Source organism: Borostomias antarcticus (genome assembly GCF_949987555.1).
Source record: "Borostomias antarcticus genome assembly, chromosome: 8".
Lineage (NCBI taxonomy): Eukaryota > Metazoa > Chordata > Actinopteri > Stomiiformes > Stomiidae > Borostomias > Borostomias antarcticus.
This window is the reverse complement of record NC_140241.1, coordinates 5,947,586-5,969,226: the sequence shown is the minus strand read 5'-3', so window position 1 is coordinate 5,969,226 and position 21,641 is coordinate 5,947,586. Positions and strand designations below refer to the sequence as shown.

Here is a 21,641-nt window from a genome sequence, read left to right as displayed (position 1 = left end):
TCAGATTCAGTCTCTCAATCTTCTATCAGAACATAGTAGGCCTAGCCTTCATTATTCAGTGGAAGAGTGCACGAAGCAGTGTTGGCAGCTTTTGCTCAAAAAAACCTGGCCTAAATGTTTTCTGGATGCTTTAATTATGCGCCTACTGTATAGGCTAGGCTATCGCTTCAAAGAGGCCAGAATCGTGTTGAGGTTGACATTTTCGCCATCGTAGGCAACTACTTTGAATGTCGATGTCTTTTACAAATAAGTTACTCTTTATTTCGGCTTTTGGAGTTGTGTGCAAAAATAAAGAGACTTCGTCTTGTAGCGGATGCAGAGCTAGCCTAACCGCGCAGACCACAGGTGTTGGTATCAATTGTTGAGAAGCAGCGTGCTAGCCTACCAAAACTGGCTGTTGCATTGCAAGAGGCTAGAGGATGCAGAAACCACAAGTACAGAAGTTGACGTTCAAGCTCTATAGTCCCCTCACTCGCCCACCGCTCCCCCTCTCTCTCTCTCTCTCTCTCTCTCTCTTTCCGTCCGTCCGTGTTCATCAGTTCATTTTTTAGACAAGACGGTCTTTATTACAGCTGCAGACACCAAGCTGATTACTTCAAAGTTTCAAATAGGCTACCGCATAGCAGGCTTGTGGAAAAAAGAAAGAATTAGAATTGGATCAAAGCAGCTATAGCTTAAGTGGGCTTATGCTAAGACTATACATGTTTACATGAAAATGAGGTATACATTTAAGTCTGACGAGTGTATGGTGATCGCCATACCTCTGGGCAGCCTCGGAAATGCTCAAGAAGGCCAGCTAATGCCTGAGAACTTCAACTGTGTGTTCAAAGATGTCTATAAGATTTTCCTCACGGTACAGCCCAAGGCACTGGGGGTATGTCCGATATCTCTTCCACACTGTAATTATGTAATTGTAATGTAATTATCACGATGACTATTGACCATTTACATTCTGATCAGTCTAATAGGACTATTGTAATCTCTCTTTTTTGGGTGTAGACGGCTCAGCTCATTACTGGAGTCCTTATAGTGAGTCTTGGTCTGCTGCTTTTTGACCAAAGCGCCTTGATCTACACTGTGCCAAGTATCCTGGTGAATATTATGTAACTTTCTCCAGTCAATATTATGTGATATTCTCTGATAATGTTGACATCCTCACAATTTAGAGATGACATTCATGTAGGCCACAGTTTCAATTCATCTTCCATTGTTGTGAATATTATGAGTAGGCTAATGATTGTTGTGTTTGTCAACATAATTCCAAATGCATTTTGATGTATAATTTCTCATTAGTTTGTCATAACTGGAATGCTGACATATGCCGCTGGCCATTCTCCAAACATGTGTGTGGTAAGTTCTGTCAAAAACGTATTGTTATTGATATTGTCATATAGTCCTCATAATCATCCCTATTTGCTGAAGTGTATTTTCAATGTGTACTAGATATACTTTTAAGAACAAGACAATTCATCTACTGCCTACTTTTGCCTTTCTCATTGCATTTCAGACAAAGCTGTCATTTTCATTGAACATCATCAGCCTCTTCGGGTCCATTGTTTCTGTTGCTTTCTGCACTCTTCACCTTCATGCTAACCTTGATAAGAGAAAGGTAGGAACAATTCACCTGTTTGCTTAGTGTTTATATTTGCCTAATAGTTAACAAGGAAGTATTTAACAAAAAATATTCAAATAGGATGGAGTAACCTGGGTGAAAGAATGTAATTGTTCACTGTTACATGAAATGTTACCAGGACAGTAGTCATACAATATTTGTATTTCTTCAATTTGAACTATTCTCTTCACTTCCTGTAGCAGGTACCGATTGGGATCAATTGTCTGACTGCGACTCTCTTGATTATTGAAATGGTCATTGCAGTGGTGTTGATCTACTGGGAGAGCAAGACAGTGTGCAGACAGCATTTCAACATTATGGTATGTTACAACAAAGTATTTTCTTTTACAGACCAGAAATCTCTGTTTTCTGATATCAGAACGCAGGTGTGAACATAGAGCACTTTGTCAAATACACTCACTATATTTTCTGTTTCTGCAGCCTACAATCACTCTCAAGCAAGAGGTTGGAAACTAAAGGGTTAAAAGGAGCTCAACAGACATAGTGAAAATAATTAGCAAAATGATTACCAACTGCTGTTATCACATAATAATCTTGAATCTTGATTTGTTGTAGCTCGGATAGAGGCTTGCTCTTCTATGTGATAGGTTAACTGTTGTAGTTGTTAACTGATGACTTTTAAGCTTATTAAAGGGGCATTGTGCTATTTTGGACATTTAGCCCTATTTGTGGTCTGTCTGCCATGAACCTGAAACATAGAGACCATAATTTCACAGTTTGTTCCAATATTGAGCTACAGTAGCTGCGCTTTTCATACAGGCATACGTAAATGCGGGCATACGTAAATATGTTGGAAATACTATGATAGAGGTGGTTTTCCGAGATGGGAAGCACAAGGTGTAATCTTACTGGCCTCAATATGCTCTCCTGTGAAATGTATCGCAATCCAAATATTTGTAATATTTTTATCCATGTTTGGCATGGCTTGGACATACCTGGCACTTGTTTTCACTCTTTCCACAGAGGACTATGTGCAAGTCATGCCAAACATCTAAAAATATTCAGATTGTGATACATTTCACAGGAGAGCATACTGAGACTGGTAAGATTACACTCTGTGCTTCCCGTCTCAAAAAAAAGTACATTTATCATAGTTTTTCAACACATTTACGTATGCCCCATTGACTTCCATTGTAGCCCAGTGAGAGCCTGCGTAGAAACAGCAGCTAGCTCAATACTGCAACAATCAGTGAAATTATGGTCTCTATGTTTAAGGTTCATGGTAGACAGACCACAAATAGGGCTAAATGTCTATGACTATCATGTTATGATTAGTTTTCTTATGAACTGTCAATAGATGATCAATAAACAACAAAATGATAGCCTATTCAATGTTATCATTATCATCGCTCATCATGTTTTTTCAATACTTTACTGAAGCATATAGGCGTAGGTGTAATAAAGGCACTGGCATTATAATGTGAATCTTTGAGTTGTTATTTTCCCATTTCACAAGTAGCCTAGTATTTACCTTCATCAGAAAAATTACAATGCCTATCAGCCCTTCTTAATATTCAACACCAAAGAATAGGCCTAATTGGATTTTTTGGATCTGAAATGTTTTGAATATAGTCCCTATACCAGTAGCTTATTTGATTTACAACCTTTGTTAATACTCTACACGGAATATATGGTTTCTATGATCTGTGATCAAGCTATGCAAAACTGCTGATGTAAAATTTTATTTTATTTTTTAAATCAGGGAGTATGAAGTAAAACAATGCATTATGTATCTAGATCCAAGGTACATGAACATGGGGGAGTAGTTGAGGTGCATTGGGCTAGAGGGGGAGGAAGATACAATATATATTATCTAGAGTATGAATGTAGGCCTATGTATATTCAAAGTACAGGATGAGGATATTCTACTGGGTAAAAAATATATACTGTAAAGGGCAATTGTGCTCCTTGTGCTCCTGAGTTTAGTCCAATTTCCCTTGTCCATGTGGGATAGAGGAGGATGTGGGCAATGGCGTCCTCTCGACCTGTTGGGTAGGTAGGTCTGAGTTGATTGGCAGAGCGCGGCCAGGTGCATCTCGTTTGATTGATGACGATATGTGGCGTTGTCTTTCCTCAGTCTTCCCTTTTAGCCTCAACTCCATATAGCCTAATCACCATATTCATGTCAAAACCTTTGTCATAAAACATGAACGCAAGCCACCACTTGGTGGTAGTACAGGCACATAAATATAGGCTATGACATTGCTAACAGGGGGATTGAGGTGGGTTTTCGTCCTTCAATATCCATCAATTCACGAAGCCCACGCTAAAGATTCCCAAATACTCATTACCCACTGAAATATGTATAACAGTGCATTCCATACATTTAGGCTACCATGAAGAGGTCTAGTTTTCAGTATGTCCCGTTAATAACATCCGTTCTTTTATTGGGGAAATAAAAGTTGCCTTATTTCCTGACATATGATTTATACCAGTTAACCTTTGATGCCCGTACGACTTTCTTTGACGCTCCTTGGACCACGCTAACCCAATCAACATTGAGAGTTTCCATTCCACGTACTCCGCTCAAAAACGAGAGTCTCGGTTCCAAATGATTCACCAACCTCGAACCAGGAACCAACCAAATGTAACCCTCTGTTCGCTCTCTCAGTCAGCCATCCATGCCTTTCTAACGGAATACGTCGTTATCTATCTTTTTCTATGAGATTTATTGAGGTCATTCTTCTCACACGATTTCGTGTGGACATATGCTTAACTCTTTAGACTTTACACATGGAAAACAAATCATATTAGTCTCGTCTTTGGTTTAATGTTATAACTGGCTAGCGTTGCTAGCTGGTCGAGTAGTAACGTTACATTCCCTTGCTATGGCGTCTATGTACGGATCTCGTACCCTGAGCAAAGATGATGTGAACTACAGAATGCATTTCCGTATGATCAACGAACAGCAAGTAGAAGATATCACCCTCGACTTTTTCTATAAGCCGCACACAATAACGCTGTTAACATGCACTGTGCTCAGCTTGATGTATTTTGCGTTTACAAGGTAAGAATCTTTCTCAGATGGCCCGTTACCTAGCTAGCTGGCGGCTAGGCTAAGCTAGCTAGCCCGCAGGCAAGCAGGATGCTCTGTCTGGGGCTGGGCTTGGGACATCTTGCATGATCATGATAGAAGCTAGCTATAGCTTGTATTCCGATCATGATTTGGCAAGCTGTCCGTGTTGTTGAAACTACAGTACTTCTGAGTAACGTTAGCTAGGTTTGAAATGTCAATTTATGGGAGAGAAAGCTTGTTTACCTTGTCATTTATCTAGCTGACTAGGATACTAACATCTGATATAAAATCGATATTAACTAACGTTAGCTGGGTAGCTACAGATAACGGTCAGATTATGCCGCAGACAATATTTGCCAAGTAACAATGTAGCCAACCGGCAGGTGCGTCTATCCTGTTATAGATTAGGCTTCCCATCCATGTCTTAGGCCATTGATATCTGCTAGAAATCTAGTCAGTCAGCAGCATCGTACAGCTTAGCCTAGCTGAGCTCCAATCATAAATCGCATTAATAACCCTAAACCCTGGTCTCAGTACTGCTGGATCAGTTGGTACCTGGTCATCATAGGCCTGTGAGGTTGTTTTAAGATTACAGACGTGATTGGGAACTGATACAGAACCGCTCCATAATTATTCAACTCAGGTCCATATGTATTGCAATTAGCATTTCAATATTTATTTGATTTAAAATGAGATTAAACTGCCAAGTTTGTTAAGTGGTAATTGAATTGAATCTGAACCCCAAATTGCTCCTAACTAGCAGGCTAGCATCTTGCATGGGAGATGCTGCCATTGGTGTGTGAATGGGTGAATGAGAGGCCATTGTAAAGCGCTTTGGATAAAAACGCTATGTAATTGCAGTCCATTTATTGTTCAAGCTGCTGATTTTTATCTTGACATCAGGGATGATGGGAACCATGACGGCAACCTCTGGGTGGGTCTCATCCTGGTCATCTCCTTCTTCCTGGTCATCAGTATTCTAGCCTTCCCCAACGGTAAATTAACCATTACTGTTGAGACTTTTTAGCCGAGCAGAGAGAGTTGAGATTATATTACAGTCATTTAGCAGAGATGTTTATTGTAAAATGTGTTTATGTGATCAAAACATAAAGTAGAACTCTTATTATTGTCAATGGCATCTTAGTTATTTTACTAAAGGACTCCTTAAAGTCGCACTGAAACGGACGTTTGAGATCATCTAACTTCCTTAGTTTGACGTATTTCCGACGCAAACAAGCTATGAGGGTGGGACATATGTTTAGAGGAATTTGATTTGAACATTGACAAGTGGACGGGTTTTAAGAACTTTAGACAGATTCGATAGAATGATAGTGTTGATTGACAGGGTGGATGTCGTGAGATTATTGGCCTAAAATCAAGGTACCTGTTGTCGTCATTGCTCGTGACCTACCGTTTTCCAGGAAGTAAGAAATTATATACTTTGATATAAGATTACAACAAAAGTAGAATTTTGTAAATTTTTTCGCATACATCGTTGAATAGGTGAGCACTATGACCAATTATGTGAACCAAAATGGGACAGAATGCTTTTTTCATTTCAGTGCGACTTTAACTGTGCACATCTAATTGTGGATCCAGTTATCTAATTCAATGTTCTGTTCATGTGCTCGTTTAGGACCATTTACAAGACCACATCCAGCAATATGGCGTGTGGTTTTTGGTAAGAGAGATGTTTTAAAAAAAAAAATCAGTTGACAGTGGGTTGTTAATATGAAGCAAAGCAGAGGTGGTTTAAACTCGTCAGTCTCTTTGTCCTCCCACTGTCTTTAGGTCTGAGCGTCCTCTACTTCCTGTTCCTGGTCTTCATCATCTTCCTGAACTGGGAGCAGGTGAAGCACGTCATGTACTGGCTGGACCCCAACCTGCGCTACGCCAAACGAGAGGCAGACGTCATGGTGAGAAGCCCGTTCTGTAATTATCTAATTAGGCTATTCAGTAATGACTGTAATCTAATTAGGCTATTCAGTAATGACTGTAATCTAATTAGGCTATTCAGTAATGACTGTTTAAGCTTACTCACTGTGTGTATACATGCATGCATCTGATCCCACTCAAACAACACAGCAATGAATAGATGATTGATTTTTGCCCTGGACTGTGCCCCTCTACAGGAATATGCAGTGAACTGTCATGTGATCACCTGGGAGCGAATCGTGAGCCACTTTGACATCTTTGCCTTCAGCCACTTCTGGGGCTGGGGCATGAAGGCCCTCCTGATCCGCAGTTATGGCCTCTGCTGGACCATCAGCATCACCTGGGAGCTCACAGAGGTTCACACACACGCACACACACACACACTATGCTGGATGACCACTGCATAGAGTCAGAACATGGTCGCTAACATCCACTTCCCTCCCTCCACTGCCAGCTGTTCTTCATGCACCTGCTGCCTAACTTTGCGGAGTGCTGGTGGGACCAGGTGATCCTGGACATCCTGCTGTGCAACGGAGGAGGTATCTGGCTGGGTATGACCGTCTGCCGCTTCCTGGAGATGAGGACCTACCACTGGGCCAGCATCAAGTAGGTCCTGACACAACTCCCAATGTGTTATTATTATGAGCGCCCTTCATGATACCCAGAGCGCTTTACAGAGTCCAGTATTCATTCGGACACAGTCCGGTGGTGGTAAGCTACATCTGTAGCCACAGCTGCCCTGGGGCAGACTGGCAGAAGCGTGGCTGCCAATCAGCGCCTAAGGCCCCTCCGACCACCACCAACATTCATTCATTCACATTTATACGTTGCATGTCTTTATGATGGTGGGGGAAGCCGGAGTACCCGGAGGGAACCCACGCAGGGCACGGTGAGAACATGCAAACTCCACACAGAAAGGACCTGGAACGACCAGGATTCGAACCCAGGACCTTCTCGCTGTGAGGCGACGGTGCTAACCACTGAGCCACCGTGCTGCCTGTGTTGTATATTTGCTCAATTCTGTTGTCTTCTGTTGTTTAGAAACGCAGTGTGTTTTTTTGCTCCGTGACCGGCTGGAAACTCTGCAGTGTGCGAAGCGGACTTGAATGATTGATGTTCCGGTTTTGTTTTCCATGCGTGTTTCCCCCTTTGTAGTGACACGGCACTTATCTTATTGCGTGTCCGTCTCCGAGATCTTTTATGACCGCTCTCTGGTGTCTTCCCGCCCAGGGACATCCACACCACCACGGGGAAGATCAAGCGAGCCGCGCTCCAGTTCACCCCCGCCAGCTGGACCTACGTACGCTGGTTCGACCCCAAGTCCTCCCTCCAGCGTGTGACGGGGGTCTATCTGTTTATGATCATCTGGCAGGTGAGCTAGTCCCTGCATCCATGACATCCTGCTATACGCTGAATCATTATTATAGTGCTGCTGACAAGTCCAGGTATGTGGGTTGAGCAGTAAAACGGTGCTCAGATTGATGTATCAAGTACGAGAGCTCATCTCATATGACGGAAAGACAAGCAGGAGGATGCGGGAGCAATTTATGGTTAGGAGACACCATGGATGGAGTACTTGAGTCCGCTACCGCGTCTGCCAACGGCCCCGCCCCTGCCCACCCTTCCTCCCCGCTGGCTGCCATGGCGATGAAAGCGGCTGCCTCTCTGCCTTTTGTGTCACGATGAAATAGAATAGTCATCCCCTCCCTCCCTCCCTCCCCGCCTCCCCCTGGCTGTCCCCAACACTCTGGAGGCATTGGAGAGTAATTACAAGTCTTTGAGAGTAGCTGGAGAGATAGAGAGAGGCGGGGGGGGGGGGGGGGGGGTCTCGGGAGGCCCAGAGTGGCCACAGTTTAGCTCCTCTCCTGGGCCAGTCTAACCAGGCCGCAAGCCAAATGAGAGAGTAATGAGGCAAGCCCCGCTCTCTAATTATGCTTCTGGGTGAACGTGAGGCGCTGGGTCCCCGGGAGGGGGCTCCAACCTAAACCCCTCGACCCTGAAATGGCACTTGGAAGCCCAGATATAGAAGCTGGGTTGTCTGAAGCACAGTGGCAGGCCGGCGCACAACAAGGGGGGAAGCCTGGGGTACCCGAAACGAGCCGAACGCCAACTTTAATCCAGAGCCCTGGGTACACACAACGCAACGATGCAATGTCCTGCAATGGTCTATCTAGATTTTCTTATGGTGTTATTATGTCATCCTTACCCAATGGATGAGATATCGTGCTTTCTCCTGACCGGTCAGCTTGTCATAGAACACAGAGAATGATGACTTCCTTCCCTGTCCAGATACTGGAGCCATGGCATGCTGGTATACTGCACTCATAAACAGGGAAGGAGTACTGTGCAGACTTGTGCAGACTTGTTTTGCCAGTAGTAATGATAACCTAATAACCTCTCTCTCTCTCTCTCCCTCCCTCCCTCTGCTCTCTCCCTCTCCCCCCTCATAGCTGACAGAGTTGAACACGTTCTTCTTGAAGCACATCTTTGTCTTCCCAGCCTGCCATGCTCTCACCTGTTGTCGGATCCTCTTCATTGGCATCATCACAGCACCTACAGTGAGGTAGGAGGAGCCCTGGTCTGCTCAGACTCTAGTACAAGCCTAGCCCTGGTCTGCTCCGACTCTAGTACGAAGCTTAGCCCTGGTCTGTTCCGACTCTAGTGTGAAGCTTAGCCCTGGTCTGCTCAGACTCTAGTACAAGCCTAGCCCTGGTCTGCTCCGACTCTAGTACGAAGCTTAGCCCTGGTCTGTTCCGACTCTAGTGTGAAGCTTAGCCCTGGTCTGCTCCGACTCTAGTACGAAGCTTAGCCCTGGTCTGCTCCGACTCTAGTACGAAGCTTAGCCCTGGTCTGCTCCGACTCTAGTACGAAGCTTAGCCCTGATCTGCTCCGACTCTAGTACGAAACCTAGCCCTGGTCTGCTCCGACTCAAGAAACTATTCTCATGCTACACTAGAGCAAAAAGACGCAGTAGTAAAAGGGAGGGTGACTGTTAACTGATTGGGAGAGTAAGCTCAAAATAGATCTCATTAATTTGTTCTGCTACTTTTTCTTGTCTGTCTTCTAGGCAGTATTATGCGTACCTCACAGACACACAGTGCAAACGAGTTGGGACACAGTGCTGGGTCTTTGGGTAAGTGTTTCACAAGCCTTGAATCCCGTCCCTGAGAAACGTTGGAGGTTATTTCCCTTCAGTCAACATAGGGGCACCCCCCAGAGCTGTGTTGTGTATATAAACTCCAGCGTAGTGTGAGCAGGGCCTCAGATAAGGGCCGTTTTGGTGTTGTGCATGTTAACCGATCAGCCACATGGGGTAAGAAACAGTAGCTGGCCAGCCTTTCAGCCACCACCACCTGGACCACACCGCCTATAAATAAATCACCCGACAAAGATTGCTGTTGTCCAGTCACCTACACAGTAAACCTGCTGGAGATGAAGTGATCAAGTACATGTTGCAAGAGGGTAGGATTATGGCCGTGTATTCAGTCCCCTGGGTGTGTGTCGTCGGAATTGTAAATGTGTGTCCTCTCTGCCCCAGCCCACCCTTACCCACCTCACATTCCCCTCTCGCACTCCCTCCTGTCACCACCGCAGTGGCAGGTGTGGTATGGAGACAATTACCCAGCAGGCCTAGCGGGTGACCTTGTCGTGTCTCTCCTCTGATTTCAGGGCCATAGCCTTCCTGGAGGCCCTGGCGTGTATTAAGTTTGGCCAGGACCTGTTCTCCAAAACTCAGATACTCTATGTGATCCTCTGGCTGCTGTGTGTGGTAAGGCAACAATCACTATCTGGCTGCCTGGTCCCCATGGCAATGTAAATGATTGTCTACATTACAAGACCATAGTTAATAGTTATACCGTACTTAAAAGTTTTGGGAGGCTGGTTGTACCTCCCATGCAAGTGCTTTGCAAAATATTTGGCATTTAGACGTCAAATCTTCAACTATACAGTTGATGTCAAATAGTCAGAGTGGACCAATAATGCCCCAAAACTGACTTATCTTAAACCAAATTTGAGTCTGGTAGCTTATAGGTACATTTATATCCTTAATTAATCATTAGTCCTAAACTGTTGCCTTTGACCGGTCTCCCTCACAGGCCTTCATCACATTCCTGTGCCTGTATGGAATGGTCTGGTATGCAGAAAACTACGGCCCAAGAGATAAGGTACAGCGGTTATACTGTTTATATTTACACTCTTTTATGATGGCTACCAAGGCCGCGCTGTATTCACGGACGCCACTGTGTATACTGTGTAACGGTCTTTCAACACGCTGTTTAATGTTCTAGAAGCATATCTGGTTCACACACCTGGAGAAGTGTTTTGATTTGCAACTAAAACGAACCGGCTGTGACACACCCTTGGTTTTACCCACAACGCACTTCAAGGAGTTTCAACTTTTATTCATTTGAATGGCAAGCACATGCCTCCGTCAGCTGAGTGCTGTGAGTGCCCTGTCCCTCACGTGTCAAAGGAATGCGTCTAATTTAGTTTTGCCCTCCTCTGCTTTCACAGAGCCTCTCAGAATGTGAGGACAGCAACTACGGCGAATATGGCTCAGAGGATCTCAAAGGTACAGTAAAGATGCTTTCAAAATGTTGCATCTTCCACAGTGAGTCTTCAATGGCAAATGCTTATGTGAGCTGTTTTCTCTTCTATGAACTCCTCATGTTTTCTTCTCCTGGTCTGAGAGTGAAGAGTGAAACCATTGACTTGCCTGGCCTCTAGTGGTTATACTGTGCATCACATGTATTGAGTTAATCTAATTGAACTAAGAGGATTTATGCTTTCCCGTGCTGAAACACATTCTCCCTGGAGAGCTCTCTTCTAATCTTGACTGTTTGCTCTCGGCCTTTCAGAGGAGATGGAGGTCGAGGCCGAAGCCCTGCCTACCAGGCGGAGAGGAAAGGGCTCAGGAAAGAACAAATCCGTCAATGGTCTGGGGAACTAGCGGTGCAGCGAGCCAAAGTGTGGAGGGCCTCCCTGTACTCCCACAGCAGAGCCGGAGGAGGAGGAGGCTGGAAGGGAGGTTAAAGAAGCGAAGACTTTCCAGTGGCATTTCAACATGTTCTAGAGAACCACCCACCCATAGGAGAGAGGCTGGGCTCAGAGGCCATCCTGAGTGGGTGGACACACCCATGCAGTGTTTTACAGAATTGAGAGCAGCCTGATCTGCTGTGAGACGAGACACCAGTACTGGCATTATAGTCAGAGCAGTGCTCCTACCTTACGTATCTGTGTGTGCGCTTGTGTGTGTGTGTGTGCGTGTGTGTGTGAGAGAGAGAGAAGGCAATATTGCTCATCCACAGTTGGAACGCATGTTCATTGTAGTTGGTAAACAGTGATTTGCAACTACATTTATCCTATACAATATATCATCCACGATGTAAACCTTACTGGTCTGTATTGTATACCAATCCTAGGTGGCGTCACTAGACTACTAAGTTCAGTACATTTCAGATCTGAAGAGTACAATATATATATATATAGACTATATCACCGAAGTTGGACCCTGTTTGATATTGTAGAGACTAACATTCTCTCAGATTGGGCCAACATATCTATTTTTAATTTACCTTTGGTCACGGTTTTTGTTTTTATGACTTGAACAAAGAGTGGAATGTGAACAGGATTTTAATGCAAAGCAGCTTTGGCGTGAAGGCGGTTTTGTGTGAGACCTGAGTCAAAGCGAAGCACGCGGTTTAAGCACTTTTTAAATTTACTAGACGCTCCTGAAGTGCATCCGACTTCTGTTGTATTTTGAGATACTGTACATTTCTTGAGTTTGCTGTTTGTGTGTTTTGTGAATCATCGTGAACTTGAGTGATTTTACTCTCCCTGCACATCTGTGGCTGCTATCATTTCTTTTTTCACTGCAAGAGAGGGCAATCATTCATATTTCGGCATGTCTTCAAGCTTCACCTGTCAGCTCAGGCAGCTTTGTTTTACTCTGTGGACGTTCTTCTTGTCGTCTTCATGGCATTTGCATGCTATGTGTCAAATAGATCCAAGTGTTTTTCTGTGGAATGTCACAGTAGTAGTGAAAGGATCTTTGTTTCACACCACACTCCAAGGAGCCAGTATTCAGTTCATGTCTTTCAGTGTTCACATAGGCTAATATCTTAATTCAACACCCCTTGTGCCTGTATGCATGGTTTTTTGTTTGCTTATTTTTCCTAACCGTTTCGCAGTTTCTGTTATTAAGCATACTTTTTGAGCCGTTATTTTTCCATTCCTGTGATCACGGTGCTTTAATTAAAGCCTTTTTTCTTTCCGTTAGTCATCGTCTCAGATCAAAAAATCTCTCTCACAACCCCAGACAATCCAGACATTGTCATGCTCTGTGGAATGGACCAGGCTCCCTGGCTTTGTAATGGTACATTGTTTCTGGATTATGATACCATTTGCCAAAACAATTCTGTTGAAAATGGAGACGTTGTTGTTGTTTTTCCACTGTGAATTAATGATAATATCTAATAAAAATGTTTTGCATTTCCTCTTCAGTTCTCCATGGTGTTGACCTTTTTTGTGGTTCGTTTTACTTGCCCAGGTTATACAACGATTCAAAGCCTGTGTGTGGTCTGTCCAAGACATTCAGCCATGTGTTTTGGATAAATAAATACTGCATCATACTTATCATGGAAAGATACTTGCTTTGATTGTGCACAATATGAATCTGGCACTGCTTGTGACAGAGCTAACGTAGTCGAAATGGCTGATGGGAGTGCACTGTCATATGTTCCTTTGTCTCACAGTTACTCCACACTAGGCCTTCGTCTGCCAATATCTTTGTCATCCATGGGAACGTGAAGTCCTGTACTAAGCCTGTTCCATGCAGGGTACCTGCATGTGTATGTGCTGTTCAGTAGAAAGTCTTTGAATCACCTTGTTTGACCTCTAGGAGCGCTCTGCTCTGCAGCTATACGGGGACTGGGCTGACTCTGGAGCTGTCCTTGTAGGGATCAGATTTCAGTCATTTGGCACACCAGGGAAAAGACAGACCGAAATAGCTGACATGCTCTGACCTATAACGTGATACATTTCAAGATGCTTTCAATTGATGCTCCCAGGAAATAAGAGCAGTGGCTGTTAATACAAAGACGCCTGCTCAAGGTATTACATATAGGTGTGAAGGTGAAGCTTCAGTGTGAAACTATGTACATTTAATGGTAATGGCACAACTAACAAGGGTGGGCAGTGATGGATCTGTATGTTCTTCACTGTTATGACAGCAAAAAATCCTCCTACTTTATTCTCATGTGCAGTGTCAAATGCCACAACCCAGAGGAAGCACAGACCTGCCCCCCCCAGAGCTGCCACGCAATGTCCAAAAGAGGTCAGCAGAGAGCCTCAGTGAAACACAATGTCACGTGACATTCTGGGCCTACTGGATATGAGTGTTGTGTTTTTCATTCTCTCGCTTCCTTATATTCTTTCATTCTGTTTTCTCAAGCTCACCTCCCCATCTGATAAGTTAGTTGAAGACCAGAACACGACCCATCTGTCATGGCCGAGGCTGTTTCCCCCCGGGGCCACGGGGGCCCAGAGGGGATACTGAGGGAGCTCCTCCAGACCAACCTGCTGGAGTGCAAAGTCTGCTTCGAGAAGTTCAGCATTCTGCAGAGAGGGCGCCGACCACAAAACCTTTCGTGCGGCCATGTGCTTTGTCTGGAATGCGTCAGCGCGCTTGCTCGCCCCCCCCTGGGGAAGCTGGAGTGCCCCTTCTGCAGACAGCTGTGCGATGTTGACAGCACTTCCCCCTGCCAGGTCCTGGCTGACCTCCAGGAGCTGCTGTTGTTCAGGAACCCCGGGTCTTCTCCTGTCCACCGCCGGGCAGAGGCAGGCAGTGGCTCCCTAGTTGGGGGTCTGTGCTCTGGGGCTCTGAGTCTTTGCTCAGCCTTTGGCGGCTGGGGGACTTTGATAAACCCTACAGGAATAGCAGTGTTTGGGTTATCGGGGACAATAGCAGTGGTCCATGATGGAGACCAGAGGGTGGTGGTCTTTGGTCCCCAGGGCAGGCGGCTACACGGCTTTGGGCGGAGAGGGCGAGCCCAAGGAGAGATCTGTTACCCAGCAGATGTGGCGGTGACTCCCAACGGGTATGTGGTGGTGACGGATGCAGGAGACAGCGCAGTGAAGGTTTTTACCTCCAGGGGGAGCCCTGTATTGACGGTCCAGGATTGCTTCCAGCTGCCGTGGGGTGTGGATGTGGACAGCCGTGGACACGTCATGGTCACGGATCTCCAGGCTGGCACCCTCTCCCAGGTCACAGTGGACTTTGGCCGCGGACTGGCCCTGAGGACCGAAAGGGCTGTTACTGACCTGCAGCGGCCCACAGCAGTGGCCTGCTGCCCTGTGACTGAGAACATTGCTGTGGTGGAACAACTGGACTACATGTCCCAGCCCCCAAGAGGCTGCCAGCCCATAAGGTTGAGAGTGTACAACAAGGACTTCAACCTGCTCTGTCAGACAGACAGCTTCAGCCTGAGCCTGGTATCCACGGTCTGGCTGTGTGTGTCGTCTGTGGCTTTTGACAGAAATGGGGATGTGATTGTAATTGACTCCCAGCAGGGGATGATTTGGAGTTTGGGAAAACTTCATAGTGGCCCAATCCTAACTCCTCTCATCAGAGAGGGTCTGGTCCGCCCAGTGGGCCTGGTGTCCACAGCACAGAACTCACTGATTGTTTTAGACAGTGGAGACCATGCAGTGAAGATATATTCAGCAACCTAGATGTAGGCTTTGAGCTGACGCTTTGATGGAGGCTATTTGCATTTCCAGAACATCTTTATTTTGTAAAATAGTCACGCAATAAGCATTCGAGTCCCTAGTTTTATGGCCGCACCAGAAAAGATGAAAGAGGAAATGATTAGTTAGGCTACATATTTTACTTTTGGGGGCCCTGTAGCCTAGATGATCCATGAATGGCCAAAGCAACTTCGTTGAAATGCAACAACTAGTGGTTAATTATTTAATGTTATTAGTTGAGCATAACAGGGGGGCTTTAAAATAAAGGGGTCCTTTAAAATAAAGTTGGGCGCCATACATTTTGTTTATGCTTGCCTGCCTTATTCAAATAAATGCCATTGGTAACTATGGAGGTTTTTTTTTCTTCTCTCTCTCTCTCTCTCTATGGGTGTGTGTGACCAAATAACTGTCCATTACAAGACTAGGCTCCGGTCTGAATACTCAGACAGCGAGCTGCTGGAAACGGAACAGAGGATGAGTCCCATTCCATTGCCTGCCCACTTTCTCCTACTTTCTATTTTACCGCCTTCTAAAATGTAGGATTCTAATAATTAAATTCACATTAGAGCAGTGTGAATTAACCATTGCGCGCGCGCGTCAAGTGTTCAACTTTCCTCGGGTTTCTCCCAAGTTCGGTTCGTATCATGAGAAATCCATTTTTTCTTTTGCACAGCCGTCGCCCGTCGGCAGCAGGAGGATTTTCCAGCAGTCAGTCGTGCTCCCAGTGGAAGATGGCGGTTGGGATGCTGTCTGGGGCTGGAGCACAGTGCTGGATTTGGATAGGGAGCTAACTTGATGGATGTAAATGTGTTTTATCCTTCTGGACTGGACCTTCTAAGGATTGTTTTAACAAGGCACGGCCTTTCAACAACAGAAATCTGGACTGGAAGGAAAGGTTGGGAATAGACGACAGCCTCTATAGGCTACACTGAAAGCTTGCGCATAGCTTTTGCACACACGGGCTAGTATTGGTGATAGTCTGGGTGGGAGCAAAGTAGATAAAAATGTCGGATACTAAGGTAAAAGTTGCTGTGAGAGTTCGACCAATGAACCGCAGAGGTAAGTGAAGAGAAGTTAGATTTGATTTTTTGTTGTTGTTAGGACTAGTTCCCCTGATCCTCATGTCACATCTTGATTTATTTATTTTTTGCTGCAGGTAGAAAGTTAGTCCATCCATGCCAAAAGCTTAGACTACTAGGCTACTTGGCTACTTTCAATCTGCAATAAGTGCAATCAAATATGCCAAACATCTTTTTTAATTATCTGAATCAAATCAATATCTGGAAACTTTTTCCTCAAGACAAGTTTGCTCTGTCTGAACTGCAGAAACGGAATTGAATACGAAGTGTGTGGTGGACATGGAGGATAACCAGACTGTTCTGCACCCACCGCCTTCAAATACTAAAGGAGACAACAGGTAAGCCTAATCAACAGTCATCAACAGTTGGAACCTATTTTGTGATGTGGTGTGTTTGCATCAATGTATAGCCTGAGGCATAGCCCATCATACGCGGTGTATTGGATATTTATGTATCAACATTTGTGTTATTACATTGTAGACGCCGTATCTCGAGACACGCTGTGACAGCAAGACTGAATGCGGTGTTGAATGTGCAGCATTGGGGAACGTATCTGTTTTCTTGCGGGGAGATTTATTTAGGGAGCGTCTCTGTCCCGCGAGGCACGAGTTTTTCGGGGTTGGGAAGCTGCTCCTCCGGAAGTTGGCACAATACAGTTTTTACGTTTACATGATTTCCTTAACAGTACTGCATCACATATTTGGAAGGAAAAAGGACCGTGGGCTAACAGGCACTCCATCTAACTGCAGTTTTGTGGCGACTCTGATTCTCTTTCACTCATCACAAACATCAATGTTTGTCCCATTATCACATCTGTCTTGTTGCTCAGATAGAAATAATCTTAAGAAAATGCACACATTATACTTTTTGGGTGGCAAATAAGTGAAGACCATAAGTTGTCTTTTTATATGAATTATGGTAATGTCCTGTTGCCTTTACAGTCCTGAAGTATCCTGCTGCTCTATAGCCTACTCCAAATCAATCTCCTCCAACAAGGATCTTTTGCAGACGGAAACCCTGGCAGGGTGCCTACATTCCAAAGCAACTGTAGGAATAGATGCACCTACATACAACAATATGGTAGCAGTGAGTGCCAGCGCACTTTTTCACTAGGCCTAGTGTTAAACCAAGAGTATTGTTAAATCTAGTTGCCTTATAGTGTGTGACTAACAGTTTTGCTCCAATAACTCACTTTTGGTCCTGCATTCAACCTATCCCTGACCTGGCTAGGCTATATGTGGGCTGCACTACCGGATGAAAGGAATCAGATCCGAATCAGAATCGTCTCCTAGACCAGCGTACACGCTTGTCTAGTATGTCAAAGGCAGAATCATAACATGACTCAAGTACATATTGCATATAACATCCTATCACATGCTCAGTGGTGTGCTTGTATTGTTGGTTCTTTGAGGTGGGACAGTGCTGGAATACAGATTGGATGTCTTGAACAGGACGTTCAAGACAGACAGGACAGAATGTCAATGTCATTTTATTTCTATAGTACCATGCATACAAATCAATGCAGCATAAAACGATATGGATAAAACCTTAAATCATGTAAACACAATGATTGGGCAGGGCACAGCCTGGCAAGGTGAGACAAGCCCAGGACAGCTGCAGGTAGGTGTCGTCCTCACGGGTCAAAGCCCACATGCGGGTGTGTGACATGCGGATCCTCTCTTGTGTCACGTGCAGGGAGGTACTGCTGAAACAAGCTCAAAACAAGGGTTTCTATGAAGCTTAGCGAAGTGAAGTGGCTGTGTGCACACCCAACCTATACTTTAGGCCAGGTGCGGGATAAAAAATGTGAATTTATAAGTGGATGTGGATATCCGCACACTGGATTATAGCTCCCAACACTTTATTTGAGCAATGTTTTCGACCCCACAGGGTCTTCTTCAGGCAAAATGTCTCTAGGAAGTTTACTCAGTGCTCACAGTTAGAAAGGAATCCTGTTTGAGAAAGCTACATAGAGACCCAGCTTGAACAGAGGAAGTGTGTCTCAGCAGAAAGGGCCTGGCTAGCCGGTGACTGAGGTGCCAAAGAGCGTGTAGCAACGACAGCCAAAAAAATAACAACTATATTCAGTGTCGTGTATGTCACATCACCTCCAATCTGACCTCAACTACACGATGTTAAGAAACAAAAACAAACCCTACTTCAGAGCCAGACCTAAACAGACATGCATCATCTGTAAACAGAGTCAGGACTGGAGTTAACAGCTGGCTCGCATGTGGGCCCAACATTTTGCTTCCGAGACGTGATGAGAGGCATAAACCAATTATTTTGTTGTTGTGGTCTCCACGGTACTGTGTTGTTGTCACACGAAAGCTGCATACCAATAGTGATCTTGATTTGATCCTCCGGAGTTAACTGCTGTCATGTTCTGTCACTCCTGATTAGACGTCTGACCTGATTGCTCACGAATGCTAATGAGCTCCTCAACTGTGGAAACATCAAGGGTGGTTCTCGTGGTCCGTGCTCTTCAGCCGTCATATCCATGTTCTGTAGGTCACCGTACCGTGCTCCCTGGACCAAGATGGGTTCCAGTGTCCTTTACTACACGTTGTCTCTCAATGTCAAGGTCCACAAAGCTGGACTAGAAGGCCCCACCCCACAGGCTACCCCTGTGCTAGAAGAAGCCAAGAAAGCTGATGAAAAATGTCCACCTAGCTGTGAAATTCCTTCTCGGGATTTAAGCCTGCCTTGTTAGGTAATCTGTAACACTGCATCTGTAGTGCTAGGCTACTTGTAATCAACAGTCACCATTAACTGGTAATGGGCTTACTGCACAAGCATCCAGAGCCCACACATTAGCCTATATTTAATGCAATTATCTGAAATTGCCACAGAATTGCTCTGTTCCAGGCAATTAAGCAAATCACAATTAAAAGCGGTCATGGAATAGAATACACAACAACGGAACAAAAGGTGCATTCATTGTGGGTGAGAGGTCAGATAATGTAAATGACGTTTAACGTTAACCGTGTGGCCTGTCACTGTGAGTTTGTCTACTGTAGCCGGTAATGTCTAGGTCGGATGTACACTTTTGGATGATTGGCTTTATATTTGATTATTTCTGTGGCCGGGAGTGGCATGTGAATGAACAGACACGCTCATGGACAGCAGTACGTTAAACTGAGTTTCCTTTCCAAAGGTCTTTTAACCTTTCAGGATGATTAGACTAAATGTTACTCACAGCCTGTTCTGTGCTGTAGGGTTGAGTTTGATGACTGCAGCATTGTGTCTGGTTTCACTGGGTCTCCGACAGCTGTAGCCTACTGTTGGAGTTTATCCAAGGTCGCATAAGATACGTTGTCATTCTACTGCTTGCATCTATGCAAGCTTGCTTTTTCAGCAGCAATCAATGTATTGTAGCTATCCATTCGTATTCTCTGCATTCCACGGCAACCTCACTTCATTGGCAGAAACCTTGACCCTGATCTGAGTTTATATGATTGTGCTAGATGTGTATAGAGAAGAATGAACGTGCATTGTGTGTGACCACAAAACAGAATCAAAAGCAGGCTTCACTTTTCACTCTTCTAAAACATGCCTGTGGTAAGCGGAGATAGAAAGGGATACCCCTTCTCCCTCAGACACTGGTCTGCTTTGAGAACACCTGTTCACATGCGGTTGAGATTATGTCAGTTTTGGTGAGCAGCTTTTCAGCTTGGCAGATATGGCTCCAGGGCTTCAGTCTCAGCAACTTCAGTCTCATGGTTGAATGCACGGGTACAACATGAGAATGATGAGAAAGACGAATTCAGCCCTGGCATCTCTGATGATACATGAAAGCGTTATCAAGTATTTTCTTGTGCTCTGCATAAATGGTATATGGACTGCACTTATATAGCGCCTTTCTACCTTAACATACAAAGTGCTTTACAATGGCCTCTCATGAACCTATTCACACACACATTCACACACCGATGGCGGCAAGCTACCATGCAAGGCATGGTCATATCATCAATTCAGATGATGTTTTGAACAAAATGTCTTGATCGTTGTTTTTGCCTCTCTGCACTTTTTCAAAGACCGTGCGGTACCATGTGAACATGTAAGCTATGTAAAGAATGTGAAAAAAAATACACAGACTTTCCTTTGAAGGCTTAGGAACATTACCCTTGTCTTTGCACCCATATGATTTATTTCGCCGTGACTCACGGCCCCTCCCCTTTTCTCAGCAAAATTAACAGTAATCTCAGTGCTGTCGGAACGGAGCTTTGAAGGTGACTGAGGGGGGATGGGGGGGAGGGTGTTATGTTTTGCGCTCACATTCTTCGGTCTCCTCTTACCCCCGTCCTGTACTGGCACGAGTGGCAGATTTGAAACGTGAATCTGGGAAAGCGTTTTTTGTCTTGGAACCGCAGTCGGCGTCCCCCACCTTGAGAGAGGGAGACGAGGCAGATAAACACCTGAGGCGTCTGTCTGGATGGGGGGGGGGGGGGATCAGTGGTGGAGCCGCTTGACAGGGAAATCCCCTTTAGCTCTCACAACGGGGCCATATTACACCCATCGCGCTCCGACGTGCCACAGCTCAATACTAGTCTTTCAAGTCTACAGTAAAGTAGTATCCCAATGGCTCTCAACCTAACAAAAAATGCAAAACCTAAAAACCTAACAAAAAATGCAAAACCAAAGACAATACTTGCAACTTGAATAATGTGTAACTCAAGGACACTGGATGAGAATAAAGTAGCATAGCTGACAGGAAGAAGTTGACAGTAATCTTGTAATATCATCTCTATATTTCTTGTTGACTGTCATTGAAATCTAGAAGTAATAATGACACTATACTCGTTGGCATCACATTTGTAACCTACTTACCTCAGTGTCTCTACTGCTATTACCTATATCCTATGTGCATACAGTAACATAACTGTCTAAAGAAGGGTAGTTGATCAGGATGCTGACTGTGTTCTCCCTCCTCCCACCCTATTGCAGTCATCTTGCAGGGGAAGGTGATTAGTTGTCCATCAGATAATGGCTGACTGCTCTAACCAAGCCTGTTATTACACTTCTATCTTACATACACAATGTCGTTCTTATCACCAACTTCAGAGAACTTGAGGTTGAGCTATCTTATCTCGAAATTAATGTTTGCTTCCTTAGAATAGTGTTATCTAAAAGATTGTGGAATGGTGTATTGGTGTATTGTGGAAGTGTCAATCCAACGAGGTCCCTTTTTTTTTTTTTTTTTTTTTACAATACATCTGTGGCTACCACC

At 44.7% G+C, this 21,641-nt stretch overlaps 4 protein-coding genes across 4 annotated transcripts in view; all 4 read left to right on the top strand.

Moving 5' to 3' along the window:
* Positions 1-715: 715 nt before the first annotated feature.
* On the top strand, positions 716-2,803 carry LOC311312198 (uncharacterized protein; the record flags this gene model as incomplete). Its single annotated transcript, XM_084442071.1, has 6 exons — positions 716-874; positions 1,000-1,092; positions 1,294-1,350; positions 1,508-1,609; positions 1,816-1,932; positions 2,771-2,803. 6 exons carry the CDS (start codon positions 716-718, stop codon positions 2,801-2,803), a joined length of 561 nt encoding a protein of 186 aa, XP_084298197.1.
* A 1,416-nt stretch (positions 2,804-4,219) lies between these two features.
* ptdss1a (phosphatidylserine synthase 1a) lies at positions 4,220-13,049 on the top strand. Its single transcript, XM_084441902.1, has 13 exons — positions 4,220-4,640; positions 5,553-5,644; positions 6,286-6,330; positions 6,441-6,565; positions 6,782-6,940; positions 7,039-7,190; positions 7,815-7,956; positions 9,035-9,147; positions 9,652-9,717; positions 10,254-10,353; positions 10,682-10,750; positions 11,100-11,157; positions 11,444-13,049. Exons 1-13 carry the CDS (start codon positions 4,462-4,464, stop codon positions 11,533-11,535), a joined length of 1,392 nt encoding a protein of 463 aa, XP_084298028.1. The 5' UTR covers positions 4,220-4,461; the 3' UTR covers positions 11,536-13,049.
* Positions 13,050-14,090: 1,041 nt separating this feature from the next.
* Positions 14,091-15,317, top strand: LOC311312197 (E3 ubiquitin-protein ligase NHLRC1-like; the record flags this gene model as incomplete). Its single annotated transcript, XM_084442070.1, has 1 exon — positions 14,091-15,317. The coding sequence occupies one exon, from the start codon at positions 14,091-14,093 to the stop codon at positions 15,315-15,317; it is 1,227 nt and encodes a 408-aa protein (XP_084298196.1).
* A 1,019-nt stretch (positions 15,318-16,336) lies between these two features.
* The window catches only part of kif13a (kinesin family member 13A), a gene marked incomplete at both ends in the record, with an annotated part of 42,251 nt that continues 36,946 nt past the window's right edge, over positions 16,337-21,641 (top strand). Inside the window, 2 exons of the mRNA XM_084442069.1 lie at positions 16,337-16,391; positions 16,659-16,749. Of these exons, the coding sequence (XP_084298195.1) occupies positions 16,337-16,391; positions 16,659-16,749 (146 nt within the window). The remainder of the gene's footprint in view (positions 16,392-16,658; positions 16,750-21,641) is intronic.

Bases quoted from the DNA above. Each gene is read 5' to 3' on its own strand.
- ptdss1a (XM_084441902.1), top strand. From the start codon at position 4,462: ATGGCGTCTATGTACGGATCTCGTACCCTGAGCAAAGATGATGTGAAC. The intron at 5,645-6,285 runs GTAAATTAACCA...GTGCTCGTTTAG, and splicing joins TATTCTAGCCTTCCCCAACG to GACCATTTACAAGACCACAT. The intron at 10,751-11,099 runs GTACAGCGGTTA...CTGCTTTCACAG, and splicing joins ACTACGGCCCAAGAGATAAG to AGCCTCTCAGAATGTGAGGA.